Source organism: Ictidomys tridecemlineatus, chromosome 3 (assembly GCF_052094955.1).
Source record: "Ictidomys tridecemlineatus isolate mIctTri1 chromosome 3, mIctTri1.hap1, whole genome shotgun sequence".
In the NCBI taxonomy this organism is placed as follows: Eukaryota; Metazoa; Chordata; class Mammalia; order Rodentia; family Sciuridae; genus Ictidomys; species Ictidomys tridecemlineatus.
Window position 1 is genome coordinate 40108192 of NC_135479.1, and position 20019 is coordinate 40128210.

The 20019-nt window shown below is 43.9% G+C and overlaps 2 protein-coding genes across 9 annotated transcripts in view; one reads left to right on the forward strand and one right to left on the reverse strand.

Annotated features, from left to right (window-relative positions):
- The window catches only part of Adap2 (ArfGAP with dual PH domains 2), a 26830-nt gene extending 23000 nt beyond the window's left edge, over window positions 1–3830 (reverse strand). For 2 of the 5 annotated variants that reach the window (XM_078042501.1, XM_078042498.1), the window contains exons 1-3: window positions 3635–3829; window positions 2640–2770; window positions 995–1086 (exon numbers count right to left, since the gene is read on the reverse strand). In XM_078042501.1, coding sequence (XP_077898627.1) covers window positions 995–1086; window positions 2640–2770; window positions 3635–3728 — 317 coding nt within the window. In that variant the 5' untranslated portion in view covers window positions 3729–3829. Of the gene's footprint in view, window positions 1–994; window positions 1087–2639; window positions 2771–3475; window positions 3532–3634 lie in introns of all 5 variants that reach the window. The other 3 variants (XM_078042502.1, XM_078042500.1, XM_078042499.1) reach the window with 3 other exon arrangements.
- The window catches only part of Tefm (transcription elongation factor, mitochondrial), a 23055-nt gene continuing 5193 nt past the window's right edge, over window positions 2158–20019 (forward strand). The window contains exons 1-4 of one of the 4 annotated variants that reach the window (XM_005327939.5): window positions 2160–2367; window positions 2528–3109; window positions 16356–16466; window positions 17885–18348. In XM_005327939.5, coding sequence (XP_005327996.2) covers window positions 16436–16466; window positions 17885–18348 — 495 coding nt within the window. In that variant the 5' untranslated portion in view covers window positions 2160–2367; window positions 2528–3109; window positions 16356–16435. Of the gene's footprint in view, window positions 2368–2526; window positions 3110–16355; window positions 16467–17884; window positions 18349–20019 lie in introns of those variants that run through there. The other 3 variants (XM_078042497.1, XM_078042496.1, XM_040269144.2) reach the window with 3 other exon arrangements.

A 20019-nucleotide genomic window follows, 5' to 3' on the forward strand; every position in this document is an offset into this window, starting at 1 on the left:
GACTTACTCCCTAGTCCCTTTTATTTTATTTTGAGACAGAGTCTCATTTAAATTATTGAAGTTGGCCTTGATCTTGTGATTCTCCTGCCTCAGCCTCCCAAGTAGCTGGGATTACAGGCATGCGCCACCACACCTGACAGCGGTCATTACTTTTATGGTTATTTATTTATTTATGGTACTGAGGATTAAATCCAAGGGCACTTAACCCCTGAGTCACATCCCCAGCCCTTTTCATATTTTATTTTGAGACATGGTTTTGCTATGTTGCCGTGGCTGGTTTAGAACTCACTATCCTTCTGCCTCAGCCTCCCAAACTGCTGGAATTACAGGCATGCGCCACTGTGCCCAGCACTTTTATCGTTATTATTTAGGGATCTGCAGCTTAAGCAAGTTTTTGTAGTCAACCTGAGCTGAGGTGGGATAGTCCTAGACAGAACACTCAACAGGAAGTAGCTAAAACACACTTTTCTATTAAAATACCCACATCTCTCCTCTATCACCTGTAGGCTCTCAGAACATCGGAGGCAGAGTGATAGACAGTTCAGAAAATTCCCCATCTCACAGCAATGGAAACTGAGGCCCAAAGAGGGAAATGACATACCAAACAACAGAGGTAGAAAGAGGCTTAAGCCTTAAGTTTTGTTTTTTTTTTTTTTTTGTAATACTCTATCACTGAGTTACATTCTCAGCCCTTTTATTATTATTATTTTTTTTTTGAGACAGGATCTCACTAAGCTGGACAAACTTTCAATTGCCTCAAACTTGCAATCCACCAGCCTTGGCCTCCTGAGTAGCTGAGGTATAGGCAGGTGCCATCATGCCCAGTTTAAATCAGGATTCATTTGTGATGGTATCAGATGCACTCCTGGATCTACCTGCTGACCTGGTCCACAGGAGAGATTGCCACAGACAAAGGCATCCGAGATGGGGTAGAGGTTTGGGGGATGGGACCAGGAAAACCTCTCAGCCAGCCCCTAAAGAATTGCCCACTTACAGGCAGTCATTGGCTTGGGGAACGTAGTAGAAAGCTGGGACTCTGGCTTCGAACTTGGCCTTCACACGGAGGTTCCCATTGTGAGTCATGAACTGCAAGACAACAGCAATTTAAGATAATCTTAAGAACTTGGAAAAATGTGAAATGAAACCCTGGTCTACCCAGAAGGCTATAGGTCTCGCTGGCTTCTAGGCTGGGTCAGAAGGAACTGCCTCCAAGAAGGACATGTCCCACCAGGCCTGCTAATTGCGCTGCCAGGAAGTCCCAGGCTGACCAATGAGGGGCAATAATATCCATGCCTCAAACGGAAACAACACTTCACAATTCTTACACAGAGGCTCATTGGATACCCTTAGCCATTTTAATATGGCCATCTTCATTTTAGAGATGAGGCAACTTGGGCTCAGAGAGGCTTAATGATCTGTCCTCGGCAACATAGCTTAGAAAGTGGAAAACTGGAATTTGAACCTAGACCTGTCTGACTCCAAAGCTCACATTCTTTCACCTACTCCTTCCGCAGATGGCAGGACCCCCAGCAGCTCTAAATGTCTTCAAAAGACAGAGGCAGCTGGAGGATGGAAGTGGGTGCTGGCCCCATAGAATACATATGTCAGGGTGATCAGTGGACCAGAGTGGACGGTGGAGGTAGCATATCTAGGTGAGAGCAGCAGTGGGAAGAAACTCCAGGTTTTGAAGGGACACCCTTGGTTAGAGTGATCAGTACTCTTCGCCTTCCCGGGAGCTGTTGGGCTACCGTCACAGGATATGTACCAGGTTTGGATCCCAACAGGGTTGAGATTCTGCCATTTATTCCAGGACTGACCCTGAGATCTCACGTATAAAAATGAAGAAAAGGCACAAATAAAACGCTTCAGGTTTATGTGCAGATTGACTTCTGAACTAGAATCTAAGTCCCAGGTAAGCAAGGACCTTGTCTTGTCCACTGTTCTCTCCCAGCACCTAACACATAGTAGGCTTAGAGTAACTATGTTTTAGCTGAATAAGTAAAACATCCATCCCAGTGGTTTTCTGGGACAGTTCCTGGCACAGAGTGGGTGCTAAGTCATTTGATCTGCTTCCCCAATTGTTCTTGAACTCCTCAGCCAACAAGTACAGTATAAAACTGCCTGCTCTCTGAAGATTTATCTGGCCAAAATGTTACTACCCCTCCAGGTTAAGGGAGTCCTCAGTGCCCACAGGGCAGTAAAGCAAAGTGGTCCTCTTCCCAGCTCCGGGAGGGCAGGAGGACCATAGCATGTTTCTCTTCTCCCAGTCTAGGACTTCCATTGATGATAAGAGCAACTGTTAATTGACTGCCTACTTTATTCCTCAAATGAGCCTGCATTTAATGCTTCTAGCATCCCTACGAGAAGGTAGGTATGCCTATAATACAGATGTGGAAACTAAGAGTTCACAGCTAGGATTAAGTAAGTAGCTCAGGGCCTCAGGGCTTCTAAGTGAGCAAGTGATGAGTCAGAATATGTCCTTAGGGCCTCTGTCTAAAATGCCAGTCTACTGTGTTTCCTCTGTTAGTCGCTGACACTGGCTGGGCTTCAGTTTCTTCTTCTCTGGACTGGGAACACCCACTCCCTGTCTCCACCCCAACTTTGCAATTCCGAGACTCTCCACCTGCACACCCTTCTACCTCCACAATACTGTCGTCCCAGAAGTCGAGTCTCACGGATTTAACTTTGCTGATGTCCGGGAAGTTGCGGTGGACGCCAGAGCAGTGGAGACAGATGAAGATTCCCAGCTTGTAAGAGGCCCAGTCGGGATCTGCGGGGCAGGAGGGTAGCTGAGCAGAGTTGAGCGAGGAAACCAAAGCTGGACTGGGGCTCTGGGACAGATAGGACCTGACAGGATTCCGGAGGCTGTGGCCAGCTGTGCCTGTGCGGGGCTCCCCACCTTGGAACAGCTAAGTTACTAGCATGAAATCTGGTCGGCCCACCCGCCACCGCGGCGGCCACCAGGGTGACGATCTTGGAGAGATTCCAAGGGATGGGGGCGAGGCTGAGGCGGGCGCGACGTGGAAGTGACAGAACTGAGGGGGAACTGAGAGGAGCACCGGGGAAGGACCAGCAGCCAAGCGATGGGCTAGGAGCTGCAAGTGGGCAGGTGAATCACGGCTCCTCAGGTCTGATCGCGGTGGAGAGGGAAAGGGAAAGATCTCGGAGGCGTCCGGGGGCGGGGGGCGGGGGGGGGGACAGGGGACACATGACCATCAGGAGGCCTGGGGCTGAGGTCTAGGGCTCCTTGGTGAGTGAGATGTTTGTGTCCAGGGCGCGGGAAGTGCCTAGGTCTTGAGGGATGGCACAGGGATCTGGGTCCTGAGCCGTAGGGTGTCTGTGGTGGGGGCGATGGACAGGAAGATCAGGGTGCCCAGCTCCGGGATCTAATATCGGGAGGGTCCCAGGACGTGGAAAGATCCGCGTCTGGTCTGGAGTCGGGAGTCAGGATCCTGCGTCCGGGTGAGAGGCTCACCGTCTGGATGGACGGGAGTCCGGGTCCCAGAGCTCAATAGGGGACACTTCTGGATCCTACGAAGATAGGACCGGACCCGGTGTGCTCGTAGGGGAGAATCTGGCTGGCCAAGTCCCGAGCTGCACTTGCCCCGCGCGCCCCGCGCCGCTGCGCCCTTACCCGCCGCCCCGCAGTCGGCGCAGTGCGCGTTGCCGGTGCCCGCAGCCTGCAGCAGCTCCAGCAGCCGCTTCTTGTTGCGCTCGCGGTCGCCCATGGCGGGCGGGGCGGGCTCAGCAGGGCTCAGCCCGGCCGCCTCCCGGCCCGCGGCCGCCCATGACCAGTGCGCTAGTCCCCGCCGTAGAAAAGGACCCAGCCCGCCGTCTTTCCAGCTCCGCCCCTCCAGGGCCTCTGCCCCGCCCTCGGCCGGGCCAGTCCCGCCCCTCCCCTCCACAGGTGGGGAGGGGCAAGAACATCAGACTTTGAATCGTTGCCCTGGAGCAAGATCAACTTCTGGCCCGCCACTTCCTAGCTGCAAGACTGTGGACAATAATATTCAGCCTCTTTGGGCCTCAGGTTCCACCGCTATAGTGGAGGAATAAGGGCATATGTCTACATCTCGGGGCTCCTTGGAAAACTTAAACAGAACCTAACTTTTGTTAGGATCTTACATCTATTTCGGGACATAGGTATATTGCAAACATCACCTTCTCGGGGAAACCCTTCTTACTACCCAGTATCAAGCAGTCTCTCCAGCTTCTGGTCCTTCTAGAACTCTATGATAGGATTTGTTCATCCCCTTTGGCCCTGGGCACTTTCTGTCCACCTTGCACCATAGTGATACGTACTTGGTTAATTTCACAAGTCTTCACTAGTGAGCTGGATATCAGCAGTGTTATTCTTGTATCTCTTTTATCTCCTAGAAATGGCACCCGCACGTTTTTTGGAAATTCAAAAATAATTGCATGACTGTGTTCACCAGGAAGTGAACCAACCTGGACATAGCAGGGTCCTGTCAAGTTCCATCACCATAAGGTGTGGGCAGGGCTTAGATGGTCTTGAACATGAACATTTCATTAACCTCCCCTCCCCCGCCTTTTTTTTTTAACCCAGGGATATTCAACCACTGAGCCATATCCCCAGCCCCTTTTTATATTTTATTTAGAGATAGGGTCTCAATAAGTTGCTTAGGGCCTCACTAAATTGCTGAGGTTGGCTTTGAACTTGCAATGCTCCTGCCTCAGCCTCCTGTGCCACTGGATTACAGGCCATGGAGCTTGGCCTCTGCCACGGAGCTTGGCCTTCTCTTTTTTTTTTTTTATATTTTATTTTTTTTTAGTTCTCGGCGGACACAACATCTTTGTTGGTATGTGGTGCTGAGGATCGAACCCGGGCCGCACGCATGCCAGGCGAGCGCGCTACCGCTTGAGCCACATCCCCAGTCCCAGGCCTTCTCTTCTTGATACCATCCTCAGACACTCATCTGCTTCCTGGTAAAATACATACTGTGTGTACTTGACATCTCCTTTGTTGGTAACATCCATCTATGGCATGCATATGGCTTAATACACATGATGCTCGATTTCCATCCTGATGAATGGACTGAAGCTGATATTATAGCTGACCTGGTAAAAGGAGAATTTTGAGGTCTGCCTGCCTATTCGGGTCTTTGAGATGACACACAGTGTTCTCAAAACACAGTGGTTCCCTTGCTTCCCTTGCCCTCCTGGCCAGCTTGTGGAATTGTCATCTGGAATGCTATGTGTCATTTCCCATCATCCCCAGCTCAGAGGAGGTCAAGCCACCAGGCCCAGAGGACAAACATTCTGAAGAACAACCAGCCATGAGGGTATTGACTGGACAGCCACAGGGTGCTGGGAGAGCCAGCTGGGGTCAGGAGTAAGAGGCTGTTTACTAAACAAGCCGAGAGATGATTCATTTCCTCTGCTTTAGATGAAAAAAGAGACAGAAATACATCTCCCAGGAGAAGGATGGGAAAGGCAACCTATGGTAGGAAGGCAGAGGGAGGAGGAACAGGAAAGAAAAAGGGCTCAAGCCAAGGACATTTGTGCTCTGTCCAATGCCAGAGCAAAATTATGATGCTGAGATGTTCTCCTCTGGCACCTTGACTCTCACTGACTCCTCCCTGGAAGCCCCCCAGAACCAACCCAAAGAAAATACGGCATCTCATTCCCAGTTAGGAGCCAGAGATTGAGAGGTCTCCTTCCTTTCCCCTCTTTCTTTCCTTATTTTTGGATGTTTCCATGTAACACGAATAAAAACCTTAAGGCGGAATTTCAGTCATCCATAGAGGAAAAGAAAAAAAAAAAAGAGTACTCTGGTATTGTATTTGTGATAGGTTTCTTTCCTTCCTTCTTTCTTTTTGTTTGGGGCCTGTGGGAGATAACCCTAATTGATACTTCTTGGGTGTTTTGCAGAAGAGTTCGACAGCATCTGATTTATTAGTGCTCCCCGATCACCCACGGAGGGCAGCATGGATTTATGCCATTTTGCAGAAGAAAAAGCTGAGGCTTACAGGAGTTAAGTTATTCAAGGTCCTGAAGTCAAATAAGAAGCAGAACAGAAACCTAAATCCAGGTCTCCTAGCATGGTGTTGTTTAGTCCAGGTTATTTCATGAAACCTCTCTTTTAGTCTTCTCATTATGGATTTTTTTGGTTTACTTTTGTATGTATTTAATGTTCACAATATGTTTATGTATTCAATATACATATACACTGTGTAATGATTATCACAAAGAACATACCCATCACCACCAAGGTTGAACATTCATCCCCAGAAATTGCTCATCTTTTTTTATATTATTTTTTTTTTAGTTGTAGTTGGACACAATACCTTTTTTTAAAAAAATGTATTTTTGGGCTGGGATGTGGCTCAAGCAGTAGCATGCGTGTGGCCCGGGTTTGATCCTCAGCACCACATACAAACAAAGTTGTTGTGTCCGCCGAGAACTAGAAAATAAATATTGAAAATTCTCTCTCTCTCTCTCTCTCTCTCTCTCTCTCTCCTCTCTCTCAAAAAAAAAAGAACAAATAAAGAGATTGTCTAAAAAAAAAAAAAAAGAAAAAAAATTTATTTTTATGTGGTGCTGAGGATCGAACCCAGGGTCTCACACGTGTGAGGCGAGCGATTTACTACTGAGCCACAGTCCCAGCTCCAGAAATTGCTCATCTTATAACTGAAAGTTTGTACCCCCTTTTTATTGATTCTTTTATATATGACAGCAGAATGTATTACAATTCATATTACACATATAGAGCACATTTTTTTATATCTTTGGTTGTATATAAAGTACATTCACACCAAATCGTGTCTTCATACATGTACTTTGGATAATAATGTTCATCACATTCCACCATCATTTCTAACCCCCTGCCCCCTCCCTTCCCCTTCCACCCCTTTGCCCTAACTAGAGTTCGTCTATTCCTCCCATGCTCCCCCTCCCTACCCTAATATGTGTACCCTTTTTTAAAAAATATATAAATTTTTGGTTGTAGAAAGACACAACATCTTTATTTTATTTATTTATTTTTATAAAAATAAGTCCAGAGGTGCTGAGGATCAAACTCAGTGCCTCACACATGCTAGGCAAGCCATCTACCGCTGAACTACAACTCCAGCCTCTGTATACTTTTTAACTATCATTTATTTCCAAAACATTTTTTTCATCCCAAACAGAAATGCTATAGCCCATTTCTGGGTACTGGACATGATAAAGTTGAGCTCAGCTTCTGTGTTCAGAAACCAAAAGCTGCTCCTGAGGAAAGAGGATTGTGCCACAGGCTATCAGGACTCAGGCAAGGTTTCAGGGCCAGGGTGGGTTAAGACAGTCTTTCTGGAGTGCTTAGTCCAGTCTGCAGCTGCTGGGTGAAAGAGCAGCTTAGGCCTGGGACAGAATGTCCTCTCTAAATAATGCTCCCAGGGTCCTTCAGAGCACAAATATGCAGCCCTATTCTCAGATCACTGTCTTTCTCTGGCTGAGTAGGTCACAACAGGGCTGGAAGAAAGCCTTCAGCTGCATTCCCAGGAACAGGCTCAAGATCCCCAGGGAACAGAGCATGACCTTTTGTAAATTCAAATAATTGTGTTTATTAGCTTTAGAATTTTAAAGAAAATTATAATTATAGGAAGTTTGAAAACCAAAGAAGAAAGGAAATGCTACTTACTATCATGGCCACTGTTTGCCCGGGGACTAGAGTGTTCCAGGATGCTTATGTTCCTTGTTCCATTTCATCTTGGCCACCATCCCGAGATGGTACACTAGGTAGCCTAGAAAGGTTAAGTAAATTTGTCCAAGCTGGGCGTGGTGGCGCACTCCTGGAATCTTGGCAGCTCAGGAGGCTGAGGCAGGAGGGTCACAAGTTCAAAGTCAGCCTCAGCAATTTAGTGAGGCCCTAAGCAATTTAGTGAGACCTTATCTCACCCTACCTTAAAACAAACAAACAAAAAAGGGGTGGGGGTGGCTTGGAATGTGGCTCAGTGGTTAAGCGCTTCTGGGTTCAATCTGTGGAACCAAAAAAAAAAAAAATTATCTAAGGTTACACAAGTGAGGTGATGCACACTGGATGATGCAAGGTACTGGAGCTAGATTTGAATCCAAGTGTGCCTTGGGCCCTTTTCACCAGCAACTCAGGTTGAGCCAGAAGAACATGACTTACAAAAGCGGCAGTTCAGCCTGATTCTGTGCCTTGAATAGTCCTGCTCTCGACCATCATTAGCATTTTTTGTGAGTTTCTTTCTGGGCTTTATGTATATTTTAATATGATTGAATATGTTTTCATACAACTTTATATTCTGGGCTGGAGTTGTGGCTCAGCGGTAGAGCGCTCACCTAGCTTGTGCGAGGCCCTGGGTTCGATCCTCAACACCACATAAAAATAAATAAATAAACAAAATAAAGGTATTGTGACTAACCAAAAAATAAATATTAAAAAAAAAACAACTTTATATTCTTTTATATCCCTTATATCCTTTTTTCTACTTTTTAGGGTGGGAGAGGCACTCTACCACTAAGAGACATCCCCAGCCCTTTTTAATTTTTTTGAGATAGGGTCTTGCTAAGTAGCCATGGCTAGCCTTGAACTTGAAATCCTCCTTTCTCCTTGCTTCTCCTGAATTGCTGGGATTACAGGCGTGTGCCACCACTGCTAGTTTTTTTTTTTTTACTTTTTTACCTAATAAGTGTCATATCAGGGGCTGGGCCTGGGGCTCAGCAGTACAGCGCTTGTCTCACATATGTGAGGCCCTGGGTTTGATCCTCAGCACCACATAAAGATAAATAAAATAAAGGCATTGTGTCCAACTACAACTAAAAAATAAAAATAAAATAAGTCTCATATCATTATCATGGATGCTCTCTGAGATCATTTTAATGGCAGCATGATGGCCCATGGAATATGTATCTCTCTTTACTGTTAGACATAGATTGTGACCAATTTTTTGCTGGTATACATAATGCTGTAATGATTGTCTTTGCGCCTCATGCTTTTTCCATTTTTAAAACCATTTCTTCAAGCATCTCTCCCTGTTGTAATCACTTGCTGATTGACTGGCTTTCTTCATTCTTTAAAGCTTTATGAGAACAGGGGTCAGGTCAGTTTTGTTCTCGTTGTATCCCCAGCACTTTCTGCACATTCAATAAATCTTTGTTCCATAAGCCAAAAAAAATAAGTAGCAGTAAAAATAATAAACAGGGCTGAGGTTGGGGCTCAGCAGTAGAGCACTCGCTTAGCACATGCAAGGTCCTGGGTTCGATCCTCAGCACCACATAAAAATAAGTAAATAAATTAAAGGTATTGCGCCCAACTACAACTAAAAAAATAAATATTAAAAAATAATAAATAATGAGAGCAGAAGACTTTCTTTATTTTCTTCTTTCTTTCTTTTTTTTTCTTTTTTTTTTTTTTGATACCAGGGATTGAACTCAGGGGCACTCAACCCCTGAGCCACACCCCCAGCCCTATTTTGTATTATTTAAAGACAGGGTCTCACTAAGTTGCTTAGTGCCTCACCTTTGCTGAGGCTGGCTTTGAACCTGCGATTCTGCTGTCTCAGCCTCCCAAGCCACTGGGATTACAGGCGTGTGCCACCACAACCAGCCTACTTATGTATTTCTATGTTCAATAGCACCTTGTCTTCAACACTAGGAACTAGCTCAGAACCCAGAGGGACTCCTCAGGACAATACCGCCAAAGTGTTTGTTCAACCATTCATTAACTATTCACAGGACACCTTACTTTGTGCCTGGTATTGATTGTTATGGGTGCTGGGGACGTAGCTGCCCTTATAGAGCTTTCCTTCAGGTTGAGGGGACAGAAAATGAACACAGAAACCAATACACATTTTACACAGAATATGGTGTAAGAGTGACAAATGCTATAAAGAAATATAAACAGAATAAAAGGTTAGAGAAGGATAGAAGATGCTATTTGGATAGGGAGGTCAAGGAAATGCTCTCTGAAGAGGGGACGTGTCAGCAAAGATCTGAAGAAAGAATCAAGGCAATTCTGTACCCATCTGAGACAAGACTATACCAGGAAAAGCAAACGTCCTGGGGTGATGATATCCTTTGAGCACAGAGCTGTCCAGCTCTATACCATGGCGCCTTGCTCATGCTGCTCCCTCTCCTACTGCAGCTGTCTCTCTCTGTTCACTAGTTGCCATGGGTCTATCGAACTTCTGCTTCCATGCCCAAATTCAAACCTTATTTCTTGCAGTTTGCCCTTAAATCACTTGTTCTCACAGTTTTTGTATATCTGTCACAATAATCATTACTCTATTCTACACTTGTTTTTTAACCTGTTTTGTCTCAATCAGCAGTGTTTAAGCGCAGATTGTCCTGTGCATTCTTGTACCCTTGGTGCCTAGCCAGTGTTGGGCCCCAAATAATGTTGATTGTTCCATTTCTATGAAACGTTCAAGATGGGCTGATTCACAGAGACAGAAGGCAACTTAGTGTTTGCAGGGTGGGGTGTGTGTATGCGTCAGGGACTAGAGAATTACTGCTCGATAGGAATGAGGTCTCCTGTTAAGGTGTTGGAAATGTTCTGAAACTAGATAGTGGTGACGGCTGCACAACACTGTGAATGTACTAAATGCAACTTAATTGCACACTAAAATGGTTAAAATGGTGGATTTTCTTATGTGAATCTTGCCACAACTTCAAAAGATAGTGGTTGACTTGAGTGGAGTTGAGACGTGAGAGACAGGCAGTTCTGCTTATGAACATGAGACAGGGCAGCCAACAGAGAGTCAGAGAAACGAGAAATCTAGTCATGGGACCCGAGGAACCAGAAAATAAATCCTGAGCAGACACAAGATGATTGTTTACGATTCACACCTTTACCTGGAACACTGAATGAGAAGTGAGTCAACCAGGTTTTAGTCATGGCTATAGGTGAAGGGATTGGAGTGACATCTGTTAAAACTTTGAACATTGACAGGGAGAGGGGCGCGTCTCCAATGGAATCAGACTTTAAAAAATGGGCTCAAGAATCCCCAACTTCTCACACTGCAGTGGCACACCCCTGTAATCCCAGCGGCTTGGAAGGCTGAGACAGGAAGATCGAGAGTTCAACCTCAGTGACTTAACGAGGTGCTAAGCAACTCAGTGAGACTCTATCTCTAAATAAAATACAAAATAGGGCTGGGGATGTGGTTCAGTGGCTGAGTGTCCCTGAGTTCAATCCCCAGTACCTCTCCCTGAAAAAAAAAAAATCCCCAACTTCTCTTTCCTTATGTTATTATACCTAAATTAACTGCATTAGAGACTGTCATAGAAAGCATCTGAGTATTTTTCCTCTTGGGGCCTTTTCTTTGACAACCACATTCATCTTAATCTATATACTCAGTTATTTTATTAATAACATCTCTCCTTGAATAACACAGTTTACCAGTGATTCCTATAATTTAATTTCCACAATAATCTTCTAAGAGTGATACTTTGAGCCTTAATTTGCAAAAGATAAAACTTTTCTTATAGCAATAAACTGAGATACATACATAATATGTAGCAGTGTTGGAGCATGAGCCCAAGTATTCTGATTCTGGAATGTTGTGTGAATGTTGGTTTAAAACAAAATCTTTTTTTTTCTGGTACTGGGGATTGAACCCAGGATCTCTTAACAGCTGAATCACATTCACAGCCCTTTTTACTTTTTGTTTTGAATTTTTTTTTTTTTTGTGGTAGTGCTGGGGATTGAACCTAGGGCCTTGTACATGGGAGGCAAGCACTCTACCAACTGAACTATATCCCCAGCCCTACTTCTTGTTTTGAGACAGAGTCTCACTAAATCGCTCAGGGCCTCACTAAATTGCTGAGGGTTTTTAAAATTTTTGATCATTTGCTTAACAATATTAGTTCTGTACAATATTGAAAAAATAAAATATAACATAAAAGCAGAAAAAAAAACCCAAAAACTTCTACTACACTAGGATTTGGAGAATCAATTATTTTTCTTCTATATCATAACACAGAGGTGGGGATGGGGCAAAGAGATACATGATGTGTTCCAGTCCCTGAATGATCCATCTAAGAACCAACAGCTCTTTCTTGGGAGTCTAGCTGCATTTGAAGACACAAATGACTCTGGGGACTAAATAGAGTAGATTGTGTCACTGCATTGACATTCAGACCTTACATGATACATACCTAATTCAAAGTAATTTGGAGAATTAACCTTTCAAGTAATCTTTTATTAAAGTATAACAAATACAACTGTAATTGTGACTAAGCCTGGATGACACATATCATAAGCTTCAACTTGATGGATTTTACATTTAAATAGTACCCGGAGCTTAAAAATACACAGAATATAAGACTCTCCCCTCCATTCCCTCTTCAGGGACCAGTCCCAGAGGTAACCTGATTTTTATCATCTTAGATTAGTTTTGCCTGGTCCTATACTTTATATATAAGTGTGTGGATTCTTTAACCAGACATTATATTTATGAGATTCATCATGTTGCTGGATGTAGTTGAAATTTCTCAATATACCCACAATCATTTGACATTAACGTAGTCCATGTTTTGGCTAATACAAGACAGTATGAACACTCTCATAATCGCGTGAACACTCATTTAATCATGTGAAATTGCTATTTTTTTGTGAGTGGGGGGGTAACCAAGAATTTAACTTGGAGGCACTCAACCACTGAGCCACATTTTTAAAATTTTATTTAGAGTAGGGTCTCACTGAGTTGCTTAATGCCATTGCCTCAGCCCCCTAAGTCGCTGGGATTACAGAAGTGTGCCACCGTGCCTGACTGTGAAATTGCTATTTGACAGCTGTTAAGTGTTGGCAATTTCATATATGTAGTTCAACCTGTTACACATTTTAAAGTGAACATGTTTGCATTGCATTACATTGGACATACATCCAGGGATCAGATTGCCAGGTCACAGGTTATGTATATCTTTGGCTTTTATTGGAAACTAGAAATTGCCAGTATTCCAAAGGGTTGTACCAACCCACACTTTCATCAGCATGTACGAGATTTCCAGATGTTCCACATCCTTGCCAACACTCCAATCTCTTTTTTTTAAGAGAGAGAGAGAGAGAGAGAGAGAGAATTTTAATATTTATTTTTTAGTTTTCGGCGGACACAACATCTTTGTTTGTATGTGGTGCTGAGGATTGAACCCGGGCCACACGCATACTAGGAGAGCACACTACCGCTTGAGCCACATCCCCAGCCCAATGTGTTTTTAATTCACATTTCTCTAATAATGAGTAAAATTATAATCTATTCATTTGCTTATTGGCCATTTGAATGTCCTCCTTAGGTGATGTATTTATTTAAGTCTTTGCTTCCCCACCTTTTTTTCCTTTTGGTACCAGGTATTGAACCAAGGGGCACTTAACCACTGAGACACATTCCCAGCCCCTTTTTAATATTTTATTTAGAGACAAGATCTCACTAGGTTGCTTACAGTCTCACTATGTTGCTGAAGCTGGCTTTGAACTTGTAATCCTCCTGCCTCAGCCTCGCCAGCTGCTGAGATTACAGATATGCACCATCATGCCCAGCCTTTGCCCATTTTTTAATTGGGTTACTCACCTTTCTCATATGTATTTGTAGGAATTTTGACAATATATTCTGGATACAAGTTGTCAGTTATAGCATTGTAAATATCTTCTCTTACCCTGTAACTTGCCTTTTCATTGTCTCAATGTGTCTTTTAATGAACAGACATTATAACTTTAATTAAATCCAATTTATCCATTTTTCTTTAAATTTAATGCTTTTTATATCTTGATAAGAAATGTTTGTCTACTTCAAGGACATGATATTATAGAACATTAACTTTTATTGTTTTCCCATACAGAATTAACCTGTGTTAATTAAACTAAGCCAGTGATTTCTTACATAGAATCAGGGAAGTGAGAAAGAGCTACTTTCTGAAGGAAGATATGATTTTTCATTTTGAATGCACTGATTCTGGTTTACAGTGAATCATGAGCACCACTTCCAGTCTGGTCAAAGTATAATTCTGAATGAATGCTCTGAGGAAGAAGGGCCTTTCTCCTCAAGGTCATTAGTTCTGAAGAAGAAGTGATGCTTCATGGAGAAACTAACATTTCTTGAAACTTTTATTACATATTGGATTCTTGTATCCTGTTTCTTGTGAATACTTCAAACAGTCTGTCTTTTGAGTTAGGTATCATTATCTCCATTTTACAAATGAGAAAGCTGAGGTTCAGAGGATAAAAAACTGCCTAAGTTTGTGAAGTAAGTGCTAAGTTGTGTCTTGCCAGAGAACTACTCCATCTCTGAAAGCATAACCAGGATTCCTTATTAATTAGTTTCTTCCAGATGTTGTAACAAGTCACCATGAATTGGGAAGCTTAAAACAAGAGAAATTTATTCTCTCACAGTCCAGAAGGCTAGAAGTCTGAAATCAAGATGTCAGCAGGGTTGCTTCCTTCTGAGGGTTCTAAGGAGAATCTGTTCCATGCCTTTCTCCCAGCTTCTGGTGAATGCCTTCCTTGGCATGTAGTTCTATCATTCCATCCATCTTCATCATGACATTCACATGGCCATCTTTTTATAAGGACAAGAGTCATATTGGATAAATCACTGCCCTAGGCCAGCGTCATCTCATGTTTTTCTGTTTGTGTTTGAGACTGGGGTATTACTATGTTGTCCAGGTTGGCCTCAAACTCTTGGACTCAAATGATCCTCCTATAACCTCTGGAGCAGCTGGCACCATAGACAGTGACTGTGCCTGGCATTTTCACCTTTTTGTTCATGTGGTGTGATCAGGTACTGGGGACTGCAATTTGTGACTGGTGCATGGTAGGCAAGCATGAGACCACTGAGCTACTCACCTAGACCCTATCTTATTTTAACTACTTACATCTACAATGCCTTTATTTTCAAACAAGGTCACATGGTCACATTCTGAGATATTAGGGGTTAGGGCTTCATCTTTTTTTGGCACAGGTATTGAACCCAAATATGCTCAACCACCAAGCCTCATCCCCAGCACCCCTTCCTTAAATTTTTTTTTTTAAAAAGTGGGTGTAGTTGTAGATGGACATTATGCCTCTATTTTATTTATTTTTGTATGTGGTGCTAAGGTTCCAACCCAGTGCCTCACATATGCTAGGCAAGTACTCTGCTACTGAGCCCCAGCTCCAGCCCCCCCCCCCCAACTTTTTTGGGAAACAGGGCCTCGGCTAAGTTGCTGAGGCTGGCTTTGAACTTGAGGTCCTCCTGCCTCAGCTTCCTGAGCTGCTGGAATTACAGGTGTGTGCCATGGAACTTGGCTCAACTGTTATCTTTTTTGAAGAATGCAATTACAATATTTCATTAAGTTGCATAAACTCTGGAGTGAAATGGGAATCATTTTCTCCTGATTTGGAGGATTTTTGCACAAAAACTTAACTTTATTTCTTGTTAGATTCCTAACTTCCCCCAGGAAACTGTCAGGATTCTTAGAATTCCTATTCTTAGAATTCTCATTAATATTTATTATTCCCCACATCCTCATTGCCTTCTGGACAATATCCACAGGGACAATCAAACTATTGCTGCCCCACAAAAAACACAAACTTATTACCTTTTTCTTCCTCCTGACTTCCCATTTTTCACAAAATTGCCTAAAGCCTCCTCATTTTCCAGAAAGAATCCTTTTCTTTCCAGTCTCCTCACATCTCCCAGATTCAATTCCTTACTGTTCCCTGTCCCTTGGGAAGATAGTCTAGCTTCCCGACTGTTCTTCATGTTCCCAGGTTCTTCACCTTCAAGCCGGTCTCACATTGGCTATATACACAGCCATTTTTTTTTTCCTAGAAAAGTTCCAATCTAACTTTGCAAATCAAAGACCAGAGACCTGAGGTAGCTCTTCAACTGAAAACATAGCGTCCTCAACTTTCTCCAGCCAATGCAAATGGAATACTTCACCCAGGGGCAAAGCCATCTCCTCCTTCCTCGTCCTCCCTGGTATCTTGCCTGCCCTCTTTTCCTCGCTGAGCTTCTGAAACAATTCGGGCTTCCCTCACTTATCCCGCTCGACCTGACGACTTGGTTATTGGTGCACCTTTCTACTTCCCGTCTTTCCCATCCCCACCCGGCATTAAGCTCCAAGCTGGGTATCAACTGGAGCTCCTCCATCTATGCGTCTCTACTCAACCCAGGAAATTTTCCCCGAAGAGGGCCACCGTAACGAACTACAGATGAACCTGGCCTAGGTGTTTCCTTCCCGGAGATTCCGTCCTGCAGCTACTATGGGCAGGAGGGCAAGAACATTTCCCGGAAGCAACGGAAGTCTGCGGGCCACCCGAGGCCTTGAGAGAAGCGCACACGGGTGTGGCCACCGGCCAACCCACTGCAAAGCCAGGTATGTCTCGGAACGACACTTTGGCCGGAATCTTTCCGCAGAGCCCAGGCCGGACGCTTTGTGGCGAAGCAAACAGGATCCGGAAGTCAGTGGAGGAAGCCTGTCGCGGTGGGACTGGAGGATGAGCGTGTCTTGTCTGCTCAAAGCAGGAGGTAGGGTACCTAGAGTGCAGAGTTGTTCTCCCATCTGCCATTAGCCCCTGAACTTGGAGTGTTTGTCTTCTCCTGTTCCGTATCCAGGTCGTCCGCTTGGAGCTGTAGCCGAGCTGTCGGGACGGTTCTGGTCTCCGAACCTTGGATCTTGTGTGCTTCCCTGGCCCATGGCTCCAAGAGCCCCAGCTCCAGCCCCGCCCCCAACTTTTTTGGGAAACAGGACCCAAGTGGATTCAGATTCCAACAGCAACTTGCTTACTTCTGGCTGCTTTATTCCCTGTGGCTGCGATGTCAGAGTGACTTTCCTTGGTTTTACAAAGTCATTTATTTTATGGTGTTTCTTTTGCTTGCAAAAACATAGTCGTAGTAGAAATCTTGAGCAGTTTATAGAAGAAAATTAAAACCGCCCTTTAATAAGGCGCCTTTAAATTCGGCTAAAACTTTTCTTATAAACATAAAATTTAATTTTCCTAATTCCACCAGATGAGAATCCAGTGAAAATGGAAGTGAAGATAAATCTTAAACAGAGATCAATTACAAGAAAGATCCCTCACATGGAAATATATTTTTAAAAAAAAGGTATCAGTTGAAATGATTATTTCAGCTAAAAACCAAGCGCTGCTGGAGATCAACCCAGGATCTCAAGAGTGCTAGGCCAGCGATCTACCAATGAATTATGACCCCAGCCCTTAACTACAAGTTTTTGATGGGCATAAAATACAAATTCTAGGTAGTAAAGTTTAGGACTGATCCATAAAAATCAGAAGACAATTCTTGTGACTTAAAAACAACAAAAGCCCTAAAGGAAACAAAAGTACAGGCCCACAGTGGCTCAGGCCTGTAACCCCAGTCATTCAAGAGGCTGAGATAGGAGGATAAGTTTGAGGCCAGCCTCAGAATCTTAGCAAGACTCTGCCTCAAAACAAAAAGTGAAAAGGACCGAGGATGGAGTTCAGTGGTAAAGTGCTCCTGTGATTAATCCATAATGCCAACCCTCCCCAAAACAAAACAAAAAATGTATATTTCCTATTTTAAAGTTGATTCTCTGTAATAATTTAATATGGCCCATTATTTCTTTTTTACTTATTAGTGTATTGTTATTATTGTTTTTGTACTTGGTTGAACCCAGGGGTGTTTTATCACGGAACTACATCCCCACCCATTTTAGAGATAAGGTCTTCCTAAGTTACTGAGGATTTTGCTAAACTGCTGAGGCTGCCCTTAAAATTTCTGACCTCTTGCCTCAGCCTCCAAAGTTTCTGGGATTCCAGGTATGTCACTGCACTTGGCGAATATAGTCAATATTTCTTAAATTATTGGAAAGTCTATGTGACTTTGCAAAGGATCTGATCAAGCTTGTAACTAACACTATATAGAAGTAGGACATCTGGTTTATGTTTTGTTAATTTTCCTTTTAGGGAGATGGAGATCCTTTCCAGTTCCAGTGGAGTTATCCTTGTTCCAGACCCTACATAATTTCTGCTATCGGAAAAAATTTACTGCACCTGAGAAAACTATCAGCAGTGTTTCTTTTTATGATGAAAATGCAAAGGAATCTGGAAATGCACTTGACAAGCTCTTCTCTTCAGAACAGCAGGCTTCCATCCTGCATGTGTTGAATACAGCATCTAATAAAGAACTTGAAGCTTTCAAATTGCTTCATGGAAAAAAGTCCATCAGTATTATAGAACACAGAGAAAAGTTTGGGCCATTTCAGGATTTGGAGAGTTTGATGAATGTGCCCTCGTTCCAGTTTAAAACTATTGTTCAAGTTTGTAACTCGATTCTTTGTCCAGAGGGTGAAAAGAAAAAAAGAAAGTTGCAGGAAAACCGACTGTTGGGAAAGCTCATCAAACCAGACATAGAAAGAGAGAGACTTAAGGTATGTCATTTTCTTATACTGCTTAATGTTTGAGAACTTTGTAAAGCACTGTTCCGGGCATTGTATTGGTAGGTTACTAAGACAAGTTTCTTCACGCTTAGTTGGTGGATCTAGACATATAAATAGATGACCTATTACACAAAGTATCTCATTTGAGCACCATACATGAGATGTACAGACAGTAAATTGACAAGTGAGAGAAGGGAAAACTTAGATATGACTGTTGGGGAAAGTTTACTGGAAGAAATTTGGATTTTGAAAATTAGGCTGGCTGGAGAGCATTATAGATAGAACAGTGGTCAAGAAGTAGGTCTGTGCAAGGTTTATTTAAGAGGACTGTCATAAACCAGGCGCAGTGGTGCCAGCCTGTAATCCCAGTGGCTCAGTGGGAATTTTAGACAGGAGCATTTAAAATACAAAGCCACCCTCAGCAATTTAGGGAGGCCCTAAATAACTTAGCAAGACCCTGTCTCAAAACAAAAAATAAAAGGCCTGGGAATATGGCTTAGTGTTTAAGCATGTCTGGGATTGGGTCCCCTGTACAAAAAAAGAAAAATAAGGAAGACCCGGCCACGTGGAGAGCCTACAGGAGAAGGCACAAGTGACCCTGACAGAGTCCGTGAGGGCCCAGTACCCGGGCCCAGTACCCGTCTCAGTCCCAGCGCTTTGGCCACCTGCTGCTGCAGCTCCCTGCCTTGCTAGCAGTGCCCGCGTTCCTCATCTCCCAGCTGTTCTTCATGTGCTGATCTGGGACATGCTGCTGTCAGGAAGTACCTTCAACTGGCCCTACTTGGGACAGTGACTGTGGGAGGGCTGGATGCACACTGGCTGATCTGCAGATCTCAAGGGACATGGATGCCGGGCCTCGAGGGACCCAGGGTGAGGGCCCTGGCTTCTCTCCTGAGACACCTATTTTTTAAAGACTGTGGAATGTTTGTCTTTCCCATCTTTTAAATGATCATAAAACCAAAAAGAGACTGATCTTCCAGGCCCAGCTGGCCCCTCCTGGAACCCCACCCAAGGAGGGCCCAGTGCTGGGCCTGCCTTGTCCCTCCTTGTCTCGAGCTTGAACTTGCGGGATGGTGGGGTTGGCCTCCTGGTGATGTGGGTGAAGGCCTGGCCTCTGGCCTGGAGGGGCAGCGGCATGTGCAGGCAGCTCCTCTGGACATGGGGTCCACGTTGGACACTAGGTGACACACATGAGGCCAATAATAAAGCCGTTTCCTACTTTTGTAAAAAAAAAAAAAAAAAAAGAGAGAGGACTGTTGTAAGATAGCTACCTAGCTCTGCTTGAGGGTCATGTTGGAAATAATGAGAAGATATAAATATGTATTATGACTGAGGAGTGATTCTAGAAGAGTATACCAGTCTTTCCAGTAAAATTTAAAATTATTTTCTGCCCCCATCACCACTTTATTTTTTGGTTTTTGGTACTGGGGATTGGAACCCATGGTTGCTAAACCACTGAGCAACATCACCAGACTTCTTTCTTTTTTTCTTTTTTTTTTAAAGAGAGAGAATTTTAATATTTATTTTTTAGTTTTCGGCAGACACAACATCTTTGTTTGTATGTGGTGCTAAGGATCGAACCCGGGCCTCATGCATGCCAGGCGAGCGCACTACCGATTGAGCCACATCCCCAGCCCTTTTTTATTTTTTTCAAGACAGGGT